At 43.8% G+C, this 15852-nt stretch overlaps 1 protein-coding gene across 2 annotated transcripts in view; it reads left to right on the plus strand.

Moving 5' to 3' along the window:
- The first annotated feature begins 304 nt into the window (after positions 1-304).
- LOC310770747 (rho GTPase-activating protein 15-like) overlaps positions 305-15852 on the plus strand; it is a 39271-nt gene continuing 23723 nt past the window's right edge. For both annotated transcript variants that reach the window (XM_083663462.1, XM_083663463.1), the window contains exons 1-8: positions 305-567; positions 683-872; positions 1095-1474; positions 5026-5277; positions 7246-7338; positions 11444-11509; positions 14721-14876; positions 15700-15795. In XM_083663462.1, the coding sequence (XP_083519588.1) occupies positions 349-567; positions 683-872; positions 1095-1474; positions 5026-5277; positions 7246-7338; positions 11444-11509; positions 14721-14876; positions 15700-15795 (1452 nt within the window). In that variant the 5' untranslated portion in view covers positions 305-348. The remainder of the gene's footprint in view (positions 568-682; positions 873-1094; positions 1475-5025; positions 5278-7245; positions 7339-11443; positions 11510-14720; positions 14877-15699; positions 15796-15852) is intronic.

Below are 15852 nucleotides of genomic sequence, written 5' to 3' on the forward strand. Positions count from 1 at the left end.
ATATAATTATGACGCAGTGGTTTTCATTTCAAACATCTCTCTCAGCCTCAGTCATCTCAATATTGCCATGTCCTCTTGACTTCTGTTGTGATCAATCTAACCTAATCTCTCTCTCTCTCTCTCTCTCTCTCTCTCTCTCTCTCTCCCCCCCTTCTCTCTCTCTGTCTGTTTGTCTCAATCTCTATTAAACACCTGTTCATTTTTCTCCATATGCGTCTCAGAGCATGGCACTGGCCGGGCTCCATTCACACCTGCGCCGTGCCAACGAGACCAGTGTCGCCGCCACCGTCGACCGTCGTCCAGACGCTCCCAGGGGAGGTTGCTGAACAACACTGCGTGGAGAGAGCCATGCTGTCTGGTAGTTGGCGGCGCTCTGTGGGGCACCAGCAGTCTGCCGCAGCGCCGGCGGTGGCCAGCAGGGGCGCCGCGTTCTGCGGGCTCCCCAGTACGGTGGTCCTCGAGGCCCAGTATGACTACAACTACCGAGGTGCCGACGGGCGGCAGGTCTGCATACGGGAAGGCGAGCGCTTTATTCTCATGAAGAAGACCAACACTGACTGGTGGCAGGTAAACCAAAAAAAAAGATAATTTCTTTTGATTCTGCTGTGTCGGTTGAACAAAGTGGATTTAAGTGGAACAAATAGCAAAACATTAAGGAAATGTATTCCTTCTTAATTTGCAGGTGAGGAGGATCGGGGCAGCCAGTAAAACCAAACCGCTGTATGTACCCGCCACGTACGTGACGGAGGTGCCCATGCCCTCGCATGGTCACCTGGTCGTGTCTGCCTCGTTGAGTTCCAACCACAGGATACTGCCGAGGGTGTCGCTTTCTCCCAGTCCAACAGCTTCTACCTATAGTCAACAATACCAAGGTAAAGTGTGAGTGGCTGAGACATGACAGCAAGAAAGGGACAGAGAGTGAGAGGCAGAATAAATAAACACTTTTCTTTTCTGTGTCTTGGCTGTTTGAGTCGGCCTTGTACAACAGTAACAATGCTAACCTGTACTTCTGTATTGATGTGTGTTCTGGAATATGCGGAGAAAAACTTCTGTGTAGATTGAGCGTTGCAGATGACATGTTTCCTCTCCCACAGTGAACAAACCCTTCTGCCGCTCCATGGAAAACCTCAACCATAACAGTGCCTTCCGAGGGCTGGACCACAGTGCGAGTATGGGTGGAGGCCGCTTCCCCACCCTGCCCCTGTCTGGATCCACCCACGCCCCCAACCCCTTCCCCTCCCCCTCAGCCCACCTCACGGTCCCCGGGTCGCCCGCGCCCTCCGTGGGCCAAACGGCGCCATCGCCGACTCACAGGGAGCCCCCCACGATCACCCGGAGCCAGAGCTCCAGTAACCTGCCTGAGAACCCGTACGACGAGGTGGGCGGTGGTGGGTTCAGCAGCCACAGGATCCCCAAGAAGTCCTGCAGCCAGTGGGACATGGCGGGAACTTCCCTCAGGAACAACCATCTGCAGGTAGGAAGAGTCAAAGACCTAGTGACCTGCTGGAGATGTTCCTCAAAGGTCTTGACACCACATCTGGGCCACCTTGGGGCTTCATAGAACCAAGATAAACTCGTGGCGCAAGCATGTTTTGAGCAGTTTATTTGAACTATTTGAAGGAGCGTTTACTCCTTTGGTTCAGTTCCTCTGGTTCGGTGAGAACACATTGCTATTCAAAGTCGTAATCAAACCAACTACAGAAAATGACAGCGGTTTTATGGGTACACGGAGACAGATGTTGACACCTGAGAAGGTGAATTATAGCAAAACACCATCATGCTAAGCTAGTTAAATTAAGTTACAGGGGCTATTTGATTTGACTCCCCCGTCTCTGCCAAAGTCTCTAACCTCGTGGGATGACGTGTTACCAAAGGCCTAGTGAGTTTTGTCTGCCTGCCACCAGGCTGCTGGAGTGGTAGCTTGGATTTTATTGGGTTTTCATCTGTACTCGACTACTTTAATAATCCCCCCCAGAGCAGCAATCAAGTTAGCGTTGTCCTGACGTCAGAGCATCACTGGATCACGTCAGAAGATGTTACACAAGGCGTTGTCTGTGAGAGGAATAATCTGCTTATTTGTCTCCGCGTCAATGGTCTCAGCCAAGTTAAACTGCACAGCCACACTACCCAATAGCTTTCTAAAATGAGTTTTAGTCTGACGTACCATGTACAGTACCAGCGATGCCATGATTTAAGATAGCTGTGATCTCTCTCTCTCTCTCTCTCTCTCCCTCTCTCTGTGTCTCTCTCTCTCTCTCTCTCTCTCTCTCTCTCTCTCTCTCTCTCTCTCTCTCTGTCTCTTTCTGTCTCTGTCTCTGTGAGGGCCTTCCACACTTGTGTCTCTAAGCCCAGTAAGCAGGATTAATATATCCACAGCCATGTCAGGTCAATTTCCCTCTAACCTCAAAACACTCAAATTCTCTCTTTCTCGCACTTGAGGGAATATTCTTGTGTTAAAATTCAAGTTCCATCTTTTGGTTTATTTCCAGCTCAAATGTAATGAATCAATTGGAATATTCCACTGTGCTTCTCACCGGCAAATCAAAATATGCTAAATCAAACTGTTTTTATTCAGATTTTTCTAATATATATCAATTATTATTGATGTGCCCTAGAGAGTAACACTGAGGTCAGGTGTAGGTAACGCAGCACCGCAGGTGGCCTCAGGTGAACATGGCTCATCAAAACAGTGCTGCCCCCTGGAGCACACTATATGCATCACATCCCCTCTCACACGTGCTTCATACATACACACACACACACACACACACACACACACACACACACACACGTTCACGTTCCATCGATTATTATCTGAAATGAGTATGTGTTATGTAACAGGGATCAAGGCAGCTAGCCAGTCAATCTGTCAGTGAATGATGTCTATATTTCATGGAAGGATGATCTTCCATACATATTATTTCACATTATGTCATTGGATCTGTAGCTCCCCCCGTCCGTAGCTGTTGGTTTATTCCTCTCCATCGGCATTAAACTGTGGCTTAATCCAACCTCTGACACACATTCTTTAGTTAGAGAGAGGTGGTGGGTTTTTCATCGTTTCTCGTATCGGCCTTCTGGTTTATGTGGACTTTGTTTGCTTCTGTTTTTCTCTGACTGTGGTGACTATTTTTGTTAAGCCACATCCTTTGCTATTTTGATACCCGTTATGTGCATCCTCGTCCTACCAGTCACATATACTCGCACGCACGCATGTACGTAGGCACGTACGTACAATATGCACGAAACATGATTGTATGCTAATAATACATACTGTTTAGTGTTCAGTAAATGCATTTACTGAAATGCACATTCACATGAATGATGCATGAACATACATGCTGCTGTATGTACAAACTGTACAACATACACATTGTCTCCATTATTGTTAGCATACTGTTAGCATCAGCACCAGTCAATGGCCAGCACCAGTAGCTCCTGCATTACATGACTGTCTTTCATGGGGAAGCTAAGCATGTCTGGCTGTGATTAGTCCTCGGATGGGAGACTGGTGCTGGAAGTGGTGTTGGAGGACCAGTAGGAGGTGCTCTTCCCCTCTGGTCTCATCATGAATAATATCCCCAAATGCCCCAGGGCAGACACGGAGACTCTGTCCTGTGAGTGAGCACCGTCCTTTGGATGAGATGTTAAACCAAAGTCCTGACTGTGGTCAGTAGGCGTGTAACCCTAAGCCTGATATTCAGATTGAATTTTCAACTCGTAAACTCATTTCCTCTTCTATTCCACAACTGTGGAGTGGGCGGAGGTCTGGACCCAGGCTAGTGTAACCCCACTGCCCTGGACCCAGGCTAGTGTAACCCCACTGCCCTGGACCCAGGCTAGTGTAACCCCACTGCCCTGGACCCAGGCTAGTGTAACCCCACTGCCCTGGACCCAGGCTAGTGTAACCCCACTGCCCTGGACCCAGGCTAGTGTAACCCCACTGCCCTGGCTCCATTCCCACACAGGCCTTCCTTCAATCATGGCCACTTACTGCAATCATCCCTCATTACTTAATTGGCAAATTCAGTCCTCAACTCTCCACTGTGATAGGCTGATGTGTGGTGAGCCTTCTGGCACAAACTGGATGCCGTGTATCACCCAGGTGGGTGCTACACATCGGTGATGGATGAGTTGAGTCCCCCCCTCCCTCCTTATGTGAAGCGCTTTGAGTATCTATAAACCCTAACCCTAACCCCGCTATATAAATGCAATCAATTATTATTATTACTATTATAGGCTAGTTAAGTCCAAACAATAGTTTTTATGCATCTGCCGGAGCATTTTTTTCAGGTTGTCCGTCTGTCCGTACATTATACGTATGTACGAGTCAGGATTCGAGGGGGGGGGGGGGGGGTAGAGGGAGTGGCTAGGGATGTGGGTGGTGGGAGGGGGTGGGGGTGGGGTAGGTCAAGGAAGGGGGCGGGGCTGGGGAAAAGGGGGCGTAGCTTAGGGATAGGAAGGTCGTAGAGAGTACTTAGGGATTCAAGCAGTGGGTTGGGGGAGTGGCTAGGGGGGTGTGGGTGGTGGGAGGGGGCGTGGTCAGTAAGGGGACAGGGTTAGGGGCTGTAACTAGAGATAGGATGTTCGCAGAGAGTTGGGGTTCGAGGGGTGGATAGGCAGAGTGGCTGGGGGGGATGTGGGTGCTGGGAAGGTCGTAGAGAGTCGGGGTTCAAGGGGTACGTCGGGGAGTCGCTAGGGGTATGTGTGGGTGATGGGAGTGTAGGGGTAATGGTCCTACCCCTATGTTGTCTTACACCCTATGTTGAAAATGATTAGCCGTGTTGTAGAGGTACCCCCAAACATTGCCTTAAGATAAGGCTGAATGGCCACACCACTGCGCCGCGGGCTTCAAGGTATTTGTGCTTGTATGAGTCTGGACTTGTTGGCGGAGGCATACGACCGTGAGGCAGTTATTTATTTATTTATCCCCCCTCCATTAAAAACAGCAGTGAGTTGTAATGTTGTGTTTCTGCCATGTATTATGCAGATCATTCAGGTCCTATTGCCACCTTTTACCTACAGGTCCCGACAGAATCCTACATCCCCCAGCTGTCCTGGCAGGACTCCCCCCTCTACACCGAAGTCCACTCTGTGAAGCGACAGTCTCACCTAGAGCCGCCCGGCCCTGATCCAGGACAGCAGCCTCTTCAGATCATGGAGATGTGGGAGCAGTACTGGGACCCAGCGACGGGGCGATGCTACTATGTCAACGGCGTCACCAAGGAGAGGTCCTGGAAGCCCCCGCGCCGAGCCCGTGGACACGCCTCCAGCAAGGTGAGGCGCCGAAACGTGAACACAGCAGGTGTTCATTTACTAGCGGTGTCACGATACACTCAGTTCACGATACGATACGTATCACGATACTGGGTTCACGATAACGATACGATACGATACGATTTTAACCATATTTTTTTAAACTTGAATAATGACAATATATGACTGGAAAAGTATTATTTTATTTGAAATGCACAAATACAAAACATGCTGTTGTGGGAAATTGTTATTACAATAACAACTAGAAAAAACATGAGATTGGAGATAAGGCTTATCTTGAAATAGAATGAGTTACACCGTCACTTAGATTTACTTTGAACTAAAAGGTTTCTCAGCAGTATAAATTCTCATTATGCATCTTCAGTTTTTCTTCAAACTTAAACAACAAGACTTTTCTTAATCTATTTTTTATGCATCTTCAGTTTTTCCTGTCAAGTAAACAGTTTTGCCAGAAACTCAATTGAATGGTTTCTCTCCTGTATAACTTCTCATGTGTCTCTTCAGAGACTTGTTCAACTGAACTACTTTCCACACATTGAACTTCAACAAACAAAGACGTTTCTTAGTCTATTTTTTGAAAAAAAAAAAAAAAAAAAAAAAAAAAAAAAAAAATTGCGATATGAGATTTCATCTCAACGATACATATCGTGACGTTTTACTATCGCGAAATTTCGTGGGACGATATATTGTGACACCCCTATCATTTACTGATCGTTACAGAATAAATAGAATAAACACTGAATAAACATTTTTTTTCCTCCACCCCAAATGCCTCAGCCAATGCACTCCATAAGGAGAACAACCTGCCTTGCACATTTCCCCTTTACTTAGAAATGGGGTAATTGAGAGAAGGTTGCAGACATAGTCATCAAAGCACAAGGTTTCCCACAGCTTGCAGCTGAAGCTCAGTATGTTTGCGATGTGAGTGGGTTTGGGTGGTGATGTCCTCACCCTGCCATACTGCTCTTCCTTTGCTAGGTCTTTAGTGTCACACTGACTTCACTTGGAGAACTGGGGTGCTGTAGGCCAATACTGACCATGCCCCTATGCCAGTGTTTCTCAAACAGTGGTCCCCTAGTGGTCCGCGAGTAGATTTATATTTTTTTCCTTTTTTTTACCTCCCACTATCCAATCAGAGAAATGTTTACATTTTCTGGGAAACTCAAGGTCAGATCACATTGCTGGTAAAGGACTATATGTATTTTTTCACCCCGAATCCAATGCCACCACCCTTGACTCTCTACCACTTACGGTTGCGGAGATACGTCCACTCTGCCTGCAGGGCTACAGGAGAGAGACAGAGTACAGCGGGTGGTTGGGAGTTCCAAGTTACTGACCAAACACTCTATTTCAGTGATTGCTGTCAGAATGTAGAGCCATTTAACACTTATTTGAACACAAAAACATCACCGAATGCAACTTGAAGATGGCAAAAGATAGCCTATTTGACTTTGGCAACATTGTGCATTTATTGAACTTGAAAAAACTTTCTTTGAACTTTGAATATATTTGAACTGAACAGGAGAAATAAATGTAAAAAAAAAAAAAAAAGTTAAATGGACTAACTAAAATAAATGACTATATATTTTTTATATCGGTTATCTTGTTTTCATAATTGTGGGAAGCCAAAAATTGATTAATTGTACTGCTATTTGTCATTTAATTAGCCTGTAATTTGTAATTTACAGTTGAAGTAGTAGGCCTATTGTTTTTGGGGATGTTTTGGGAGTTAGGTGGTCCCCGAGTTTTTTTCATTGCTCCTTGGTCTGAAAAAGTTTGAGAAACACTGCCCTATGCTAATGATGTGAGGTGTTATTATGTTATCTATATGGCAGCTTGATATAATTAGCAGTGTTGCTAAATTTACAATATCAGCTGATAATTCATCTAAGGTACAAAATGCCAATGTTCTGAACTGTTACAAACTTTTCCTGTTTCACTATCTGCTTTTTACGGTTTCTGTCCCAGGTCAGTCATGTCCAGCCCCAAACGTTACCCAGGAGGGACACCAGCCACCTATCGCTACCACTGTCTGGCGCTGGCAACGGAACTACGCACAGGGTACTGGCTCCAGTCGGCTTTTATAGTACTTCTACAGAGGTGGTCAAATTCAGCCTCCTCCTGCTTCACATACTGTCATTTAGTGTAGCCTTTAGTGTAGCATCTAGCATTCAGCTTTTTTGGTAGCTTTGTCCATCTCTCAGGTTGGCAATCGCAAGAATTGAAGGACATCTTACTTGCATGCAGATGACATCTGCTATCGCCAACCACTGAGTGCAACAAGTTCACGCCTATTCTGTGCAGTGCAGTTTGCAGGGTAATTATTGTGGTCTTCAGAAAACAAAGAGATTTGCTGTTAATTTATTTTAGTATCAGTGTGCAATGTGCAACACCCAGATTAAGGCGCGTCATTGTGCAATATCCTGTATTGGTATTCAGGCAATGTTGGCATGCGGACATTTTGTACTGGTCTATAGTACAATACCTGACATGTATGCCAGGTTCTATTTATTATGTGGTGTTTTATTAATTATTGTGGAGGCTTTTACTCTCGCTTGTTCCGAAGTGTCGAGGAGCTTTTATTCTTACCATATTGCTCTGCCCCATGATGTAAAGAATTCAGAATATTAAATGGTAAATCTTATGTAATATCTTTTGAAGCATAAGCAGTTGTGCCATGTATACTTTGTTTCTTTTTTCTTTTTCTTTTGTCGTGCCCCCCACTTCAACGCCAGACAGACAGCCACAGATGCAAGTGCATATGTAAAATCACACCTATATGCACACACTCACACACACCCTGAGTCCCTCTCTCTCTCTCTCTCTCTCTCTCTCTCTCTCTCTCTCTCTCTCTCTCTCTCTCTCTCTCTCTCTCTCTCTCTCTCTCTCTCTCTCTCTGTGTGAATCTAGTGGTCGTCAGTCAGAATGTACCTCTCTCTCTCTCTCTGTGAATCTAGTGGTCGTCAGTCAGAATGCACAGTGTCATATTTCTACTTCCCCATACACTGACTGACTCACTCACCCAACTCTCACTCACCCACTCACTCATTCACTCAGGCTGTGAATCTTCACTGGCCTCACGATTCGATTCGATTACGATTCAGAGGGCTACGATTCGATTCGATAACGATTATCGATGCATCTCGATGCATCTTAAATCGATGCATCACTTTTTTTCCCGAATACATGATTTTTTTTCTCACTTTCTTTTTTCTCACTGTGTGGCTACTTTTAAAATAAAAGTGCATTTGGAATTGCATTGTATTATGATCCATAATTAAAATAAACAACTGCATGTACTTCCATTATATTTTATTTGATTATATTAAAAAAAAAAAAAAAAAAATTTAATAATTGATTTTTGACATTTGTGAATCGATGCAGAATCGTGCAGGTCCGCATCGCGATGCATCTTATAATCGATTATTTTTGACACCCCTATCACTCAGTCACTCACTCACTCACTCACTCACTCACTCACTCACTGCTTTATTTATTTGTTAACAGCCCACCTCCTCTCAAATGTTTTTTTTCTTGAGCTAATCCCAGAAGGGAACAATGCCTCTTTATCTGATGCAGACCCAAACCCAAAACACTACAAAAAATTACTAAATTTAACCCACTCAGACTAATGTTACTCATCACCCCAGCATAGAGTTGACTTCATAGTCAAGGTTTCTCTATTTCCTCCCCCCCCCCCCCCAAGTTATAAAAATAAAGTCTATTTATTTTTATAACTTGATGTACTATTGATGCACTGTTTGTACGTACACTCTGGGCAGAGAAAGTACACGTCTATATTACTCTACACAGATAAAGGTTTGTCTGACTTCTACAGCAGCTGTCAGTGACTGGACCTGCCTACTGTATCTACTGTATATTAAAGCAATGCTAGCTGGCACGGATCAGATTGTTAGGCGGCATAAGCATTTTGCATCTCAAGATTGCGTTGCCTCAGTGTTGCATCAGTCTTTCAAATTACATTTTGCTCATCAAATAACGCCCAGATGACGATCAAAGAAATGATTCCCCCGTCATGTCGCTTTGACATGCATTCTGTTGACCCATATATGTCACATTTCATTGCGTAAGTGACTTTTATTATCACACATTTACAGGGATGCATCAGATAGCATTTGCCAGGTATGACTGTTGGCACACAGTGCAGCCCTGTATTTTTAATCTAAGGCGTGAAAAACACCATAACCCTTGCCGTGTCGACTCCATGCGGTCAGTGGTGTAATGTAACTAAGTATAAATACTTAAGTACTGTACCTAAGTATTTTTTCGGAGTATCTGTACTTTACTTGAGTATTTATATTTCTGTCAACTTTCACTTTTACTCCACTACAGTTCTCAAATAAAATGGATACTTTTACTCCACTACATTTCCCCCAAGCATCTTAGTTACAAAGTAAAATCAGAAGAAATTGCGTAGCCTGCAAGCGATCAGTGCTCCTAGTTTGCAAGTTACGTTAATCACGATCCACACGCCATTCCATTTGGTGGCTGTAATGCAACATAACGTTGTTTGCCAGCGGCTCTAAAAGTCAAGAAGAAGAAATAGACTTCCATTTAAGCCCAGGGATGTCTTTTGCTTGATTTTTTTTTGCAGCATTTACTTGTACTTTTTACTTTCAATACTTAAGTACATTTAATATCAGAAAATTACTTTTGATACTCAAGTACAGAAAGTACTTTAAGACTTTTACTCAAGTAATATTCTAATGAGTGACTCAGACTTCTTTTTCTGGGAAGATATCTTTACTTTTACTTAAGTGTGGTTTTCTAGTACGGTACTTTATACACCACTGCATGCGGTCCCTAGTGAGCTTACTGGATGTGTGCCTTCATGAGGTATACACCAAAGCTGCTTGACAACTTACTGGTGATGTTGGTGCGACAGTTGAGGTGTGACATTATTGGGTTGAGTGTGTTGCTTCCTGGTTGAACTGGTGTAGACGAGAGTGTGTGTCCATACTGACAGAGCCAGCTTCCCTCTAGAATGGGGAAGTAGACAGAGACCGAGAGAGGAGAGAGAGAGAGACACACACACACACACACACACACAGAGAGAGGAGAGAGAGAGACACACACACACAGAGACAGAGAGAGAGAGAGAGATGAATGGATAACATTTTGGGGTCGGGCTAAAAGGGATGTGTCACACGCAAAGACAGCCAAGCGTGGACTTTCACTCTGCAGATTAACGCGCTCGGTGTCAGACTTGTCCTGGACTGGACTGTGTCACTGGGGGTGATCAGTGAGAATGAGCACCACCGCTGTAAGTGCATTATCTCTTCATCCTTTACTGAGACTTAACACAGGTTGTGATGTCAGCAGTCAGGAATATCCTTCTTTTGAATGTCAGCAAATGCGGTACACTCATGTTGGCTTGGCATCCTCAGATATACACGTTTGTACTGACTCTGCCGAAATGGGTGGATTATGACTGTGTGTGGATGTGTCTGCGATGTTTTGCCCCAGTTCATAGCATGTCTGAGTCAAACCCGGTGCTATGCTCTTACTGAGCAAACGGCGAGAAAAAATTCACCATTCAGTGGAAACTGTCCAACTGCCTTCAGTTTCAGTTTTGTGTGGGCAATGTGCATGCGAGTGTGTCTCCACGACTTTGTGTGTGTGCAGCTCTGTACTGTGTGGTGGCCGGCAGTAAAACACTATTTTCTTTTGGTTGGCAGGATACAGGTGCAGTAGAGGGGACAGACGAGGGGTTTCAGATGTTGTGGGTGTTGCCTGGGGGCTCCATTGAGGTTGATCTTAACTGAACACACTTGTTCAGTTGCATCCTGTTTTTTTACATTTGGATTTAAAAACATCACCGCCCAAACTGCAAACTGCAGTGCTTATGGAGCTTGTTTGAGTTCACTGTTGCACAAAGTCTAGTTTTCACCAAAAGAGACGGAACGCTTGGTAGTAAAACAGGTTTTGATCTTTTTGTGGGTCAAAAGGTAAACGGTTTTTAATGAGGAAGTGTATATTTTAACTTCATTCGTATTTTCTCTAATATATTTGTCTGTCTATCTGTCTCTCTCTGCATGTGTGTGTGTGTGTGTGTGTGTGTGTGTGCGTCTGTGTGTGTGTGTGTGTGTGTGTGTGTGTGTGTGTGTGTGTGTGTGTGTGTGCGTGCGTGTGTGTGTGTGCACAGGTGTCACCGGATTTCCTCTTTGGGAGCCACCAGAGGAAAGCTGGCAGTGGCTGGCAGATGAAGCAGGTGAATCTCTCTCTATCACCTGCATTCTTTCATCGCCAGAGGGCATTTCATGTATTTTTCCCCTTGAACTTCACCTCATGAAGACACCCTTCTTCTAACACTAAAGTAGTAGAAGACAACACCCATGATCTGTTTTTTATACTCTCCATACACAGCGGGATCAATTTGGTTTACAAAAAGGGGACGTCCTGCACCTTTCTTGGCTTTAGTGTGCCACTTTGTCCTTGTCACTGCGTGTGTTGAAATCCTGGTTCGTCCTATGCTGTCATATCTCCGCCTCTACACACTTTTTTTTTTTATCATTCATTCATTGTATGCCTATCTGCCTGCGCGCCTTGAAAGATGCCTTCAAATGATATCCGTCTCTCGTTTTTGTTTGTTTGTCTGCTCGTGAAGGTAATCCTCATAATCAGTGTTTTGACACTCCCGTCCACCGCATACTTTTGGACTGAAGAGCTGAAGGGGGTGTTTTTTTTGGAGAGGAATTTCCTCTTGAAAATCAATGAACTTCAGAAGTTAGATTTTGCAAAAACTGCATCTGCACTGTATTACTGTAGAATCTCAGTAATGCCAACTATGCTATTTTGCTTCTCAGATATAAGCATTTATTATGCATATTAAGGTGGTGAATTACTGTACAGCAGCAAGTCATGCTAAAAAGGCTCTTACCCAAGCAGTTCTTACTGCAACATGTTGCATCACAGTGTGGTGTGGGTGCGCTTGGTTTAAAGCCCCTTTAAAGGCCTCCTCTTAGCAAAGGAGCAGATTTGGCTCTTAATGCTAATCCACCTTGCATGAGGAGATGGCAAACATTAGGAGGGGTATTTACTATGACTGTTGAAACTAGGTTACAAGGATTGGGAAAGCTACTTAATTACAGTATGGCCGCTGGTGGATACACTGTAGCAAAAACAGTTGAAGTTGTGTGCATATGTGTATTATTTGTATGTGTTTGCTCATGCATGGGACGTGCACATTATGCATAAGGCTCATGCATGGGACGTGCACATTATGCATATGCGTGCACCTGTGTGTCTGCGAGCCTTCTGCCTCTTCTGCCTCTCAGCTCTCTGCATGAAGTGAAGCAAAACCATTTCAACCTGATGAGGAAACAAACATGTCCCCATCTGGCACTGTGCCAAGAGCACAGTATCGCACGTGAGCTGTCACACCTTTTTTTTTTTTTTTACGTAGCGTGATGACTAATTATTGCATTCCACATTTCCCACATTATGTGATGAGAATGCCAATAAGTTCATAAAGGTCGATGAAGCCATTAGGGCTGCACGATGTGCCAAAGAAAAGAAAAATAAATCCTATTGCAATTTTGCAATTATATTGACAGATATTGCGATTGCGATATGAGTCACGATTTTAGTGGGAATACTAATTTTTGCATTTCATTTTCACTGTTTATATATATATATATATATATATATATATATATATATATATATATATATATATATATATAAAAACAGTGACAGTATATTTATATATATATATTTTTTTAATATATATATTTTTTTAATATATATATATATATATATATATATATATATATATATATTTACTGTATGTATATATATATATATATATATACACATACACACACACATATTTATTTAATGCTATGTGGGTGACACATTTTACCTTCATCAAATTGTAGCTGCCATATTGCACTTTGCCATATCGATATCGATTTTGTGCAACCCTAGAAGCCATCATAAAATATATGACATGTATGCAGTACTGCTGCTGCACTGTTGCTCTTCCCCCAAGAAGAGTTGTTTGGAAAAGACGTTCAGACCTAATGCAGAATAGATGTAGCATGGCAGGGGGCTTCTGCGATGGCTACCACAGTACAGTATGGCTTCTGCTGTGAGAACCTACTGTACAGCAGCCTTATGTGCAAACATGTTCAAATACTAATGCTGCCATGGACCCCAAGTCTGTTAGGTGACCTTCGACCCCGTGTAGGAGTGGCTTGCACGCCACTCAGTTCCCTGGCTGTGGCACTTTGTGACCCTGTAATCCCTCTAGGTATTTTACCCTCTCTGGGATCCATCTGTCTAAATGAACAGAGAACAGAATCACAAACAGCAGACTGCCTGCTTTGTATTATGAAAATACATTCACTGACTAAACTAATGGCACAGTGAGCGAAGGTTCTCGTCTATAAGTGCAATATTGAAAAGTTGAAATAGCACATGGTTTACATTATGGGCCTGTGTTGGGTCTTCATCTCGATGTATTAATAATCACAAAATCAATAAAGACAGATTTTTGAGTGTGTGGTTCCAATAGCTAGACTATTGACTGTACAGTATTTAGGAAGTAAGCACACAGTACATGAGGCAAATCCAAAGGTAGTCTACTGTACTAGTTGAATAGGGTTTGTGTCTTCCTTGATTGCTTGCTTTATCGTTGCTTGTTAGCGTGTTCATAGCAACATACAGCTCTGCCCGTTTTCTGCTTTATCACATTCACTATTATGTATTGCTGTCCTGTTACATATTTGTCTGTTGCCTAATTATTTGTCTATTCTAAGTGCCCTCGAATGCATCTTTATTCTACTTACAGAAAGCACTGGATTAACGTTGAACATGTTATTCTCTAATGCCGGAATGCTACAGTAGTAATGCATCCCAGGTCGCTGAAATGCCAATAGTTTTACCTCAGATTATCCGATTGCACAATTCTGAGATAATCCCCATTACGTATTGTATGAACAGTGGGCCTGCACAGCAGTCAACCTGCGACTTCTAGTACGATATGTTATTAGCGTAGCCCTGGCAAAAATAATAATTGTATGCATTTTGAATACTTGAAATGCTCTGACAGTCGTTTGTACTCGTTACCGTTGGTTGCTTGTAGTTTTGGGGATCTAGGAATTGAAGATTTACTGTTGCCCTCATTGTAGATCTCTCTAGGAAAGAGCAACAGCCAATTGTGTGAAATGTAAATATGCATAATATAAATGAAAAAAGTTCTGCCTATGTTTGTTCTAGTCTCTACACAGAAGTAAACAAAGGCATAACAGCTCTTGCCATCTATAGATATTAAAACACTATGGGAACGTATTATAGTCTGCAGTTCTGGAGTCAGTGCATGCCAGTTCTCTTCTTTGTCTGCTCTCCCTCTGACGCCTTGACCCCATCCTTTGACCACTGCCCCAAACGTTTGACTTTGAACTTTGACCCCTGTGAAGGGCATGCAGCGTGCCGTCTCCTCCGACGCACTGAGCAGCATGGCGCCAGCGTTCAACCAGGCTGAAGCCCAGTGTCATAACTCCGCCCTCCCGCATGACGGCCAGCAGCAGCTCCTCAGCCACTCCCAATCCATGGTCCTGCCCAAGAATGGCCAGGTACACACCAGCAGACCGCATGCACACAAACACAACCCAATGGTGATTTACAGTACATGTCTGAAAACCAGGATATGTACAATATCAACGTAAAAATAGAAACAAACCGTTGGTAAATTATGTTTCTAAAATGTGGCATTTTACGTCTACAATCTCAACGAAATTAATTTGAAAGAATTAAATGCCGGTTATTTTCTAAACCTTGGTGCCTATCCAAAGTAGCAGATAAAACTTTGGTTATGTTTAGGCAAGTAAAACAACTTGGTTATGTTTAACAACTTGGTTAGGTTTAGGCAACAAAGCAACGTGCTTAGGTTTAGCCAACTAAGGCAACATGGTTAGGTTATGGTTTGGGTCGGTTGTTAAAACCGCCAGTAAAAACATGAGGTGCGTCGGTCAGGAATCTAACTCTCTCACTTCTAAGATCGGAAGGCTACAGGTCCACCAATCCCACACCTAATCCCTTAGATGACCATGACGTGTATAATGTTAAAGGAGAGCTAAACCCCCAGAATTCTGGGCGAGTACTAGTCAAGTTTATTTATTTATATTACTAGGGATTTTAGTCTCAGCTTGGGCTAGAGCTGACTCTGGGCAGGAAAGGGGGCGTTCTTGTTGATGTAGGCGGGACCCAAGATTGGCCTGCGTGCGTGCGTGTGTGGCATACAGAAACACAGAGGGACACAGACAGAAGGCGGAATGGCAGATAAACAGTTGCAATTAAAATACAGAGAGAGACTAATACTGTTCACAATAAAACACACTCACAACAAAACAACAAACAAACGCACCCTAAATCATTTGTCCACGTCTTGTCTTCCAGCTGGTCCGGCAGTGCAGAGACTGCTATAACGTGACCAACATCGTAGTGGAGCCGCCGTCTGCTGAGAACTCTCCAGACAGCGACGGCTGCACACCGGTGAGACAATAAAGCCGTTTATCTTCTGACCTTCAGTAACCTCACTGTAACCCGTAC

The sequence above is a fragment of the Poromitra crassiceps genome (assembly GCF_964638095.1).
Source record: "Poromitra crassiceps genome assembly, contig: HAP1_SCAFFOLD_220, whole genome shotgun sequence".
In the NCBI taxonomy this organism is placed as follows: domain Eukaryota; kingdom Metazoa; phylum Chordata; class Actinopteri; order Beryciformes; family Melamphaidae; genus Poromitra; species Poromitra crassiceps.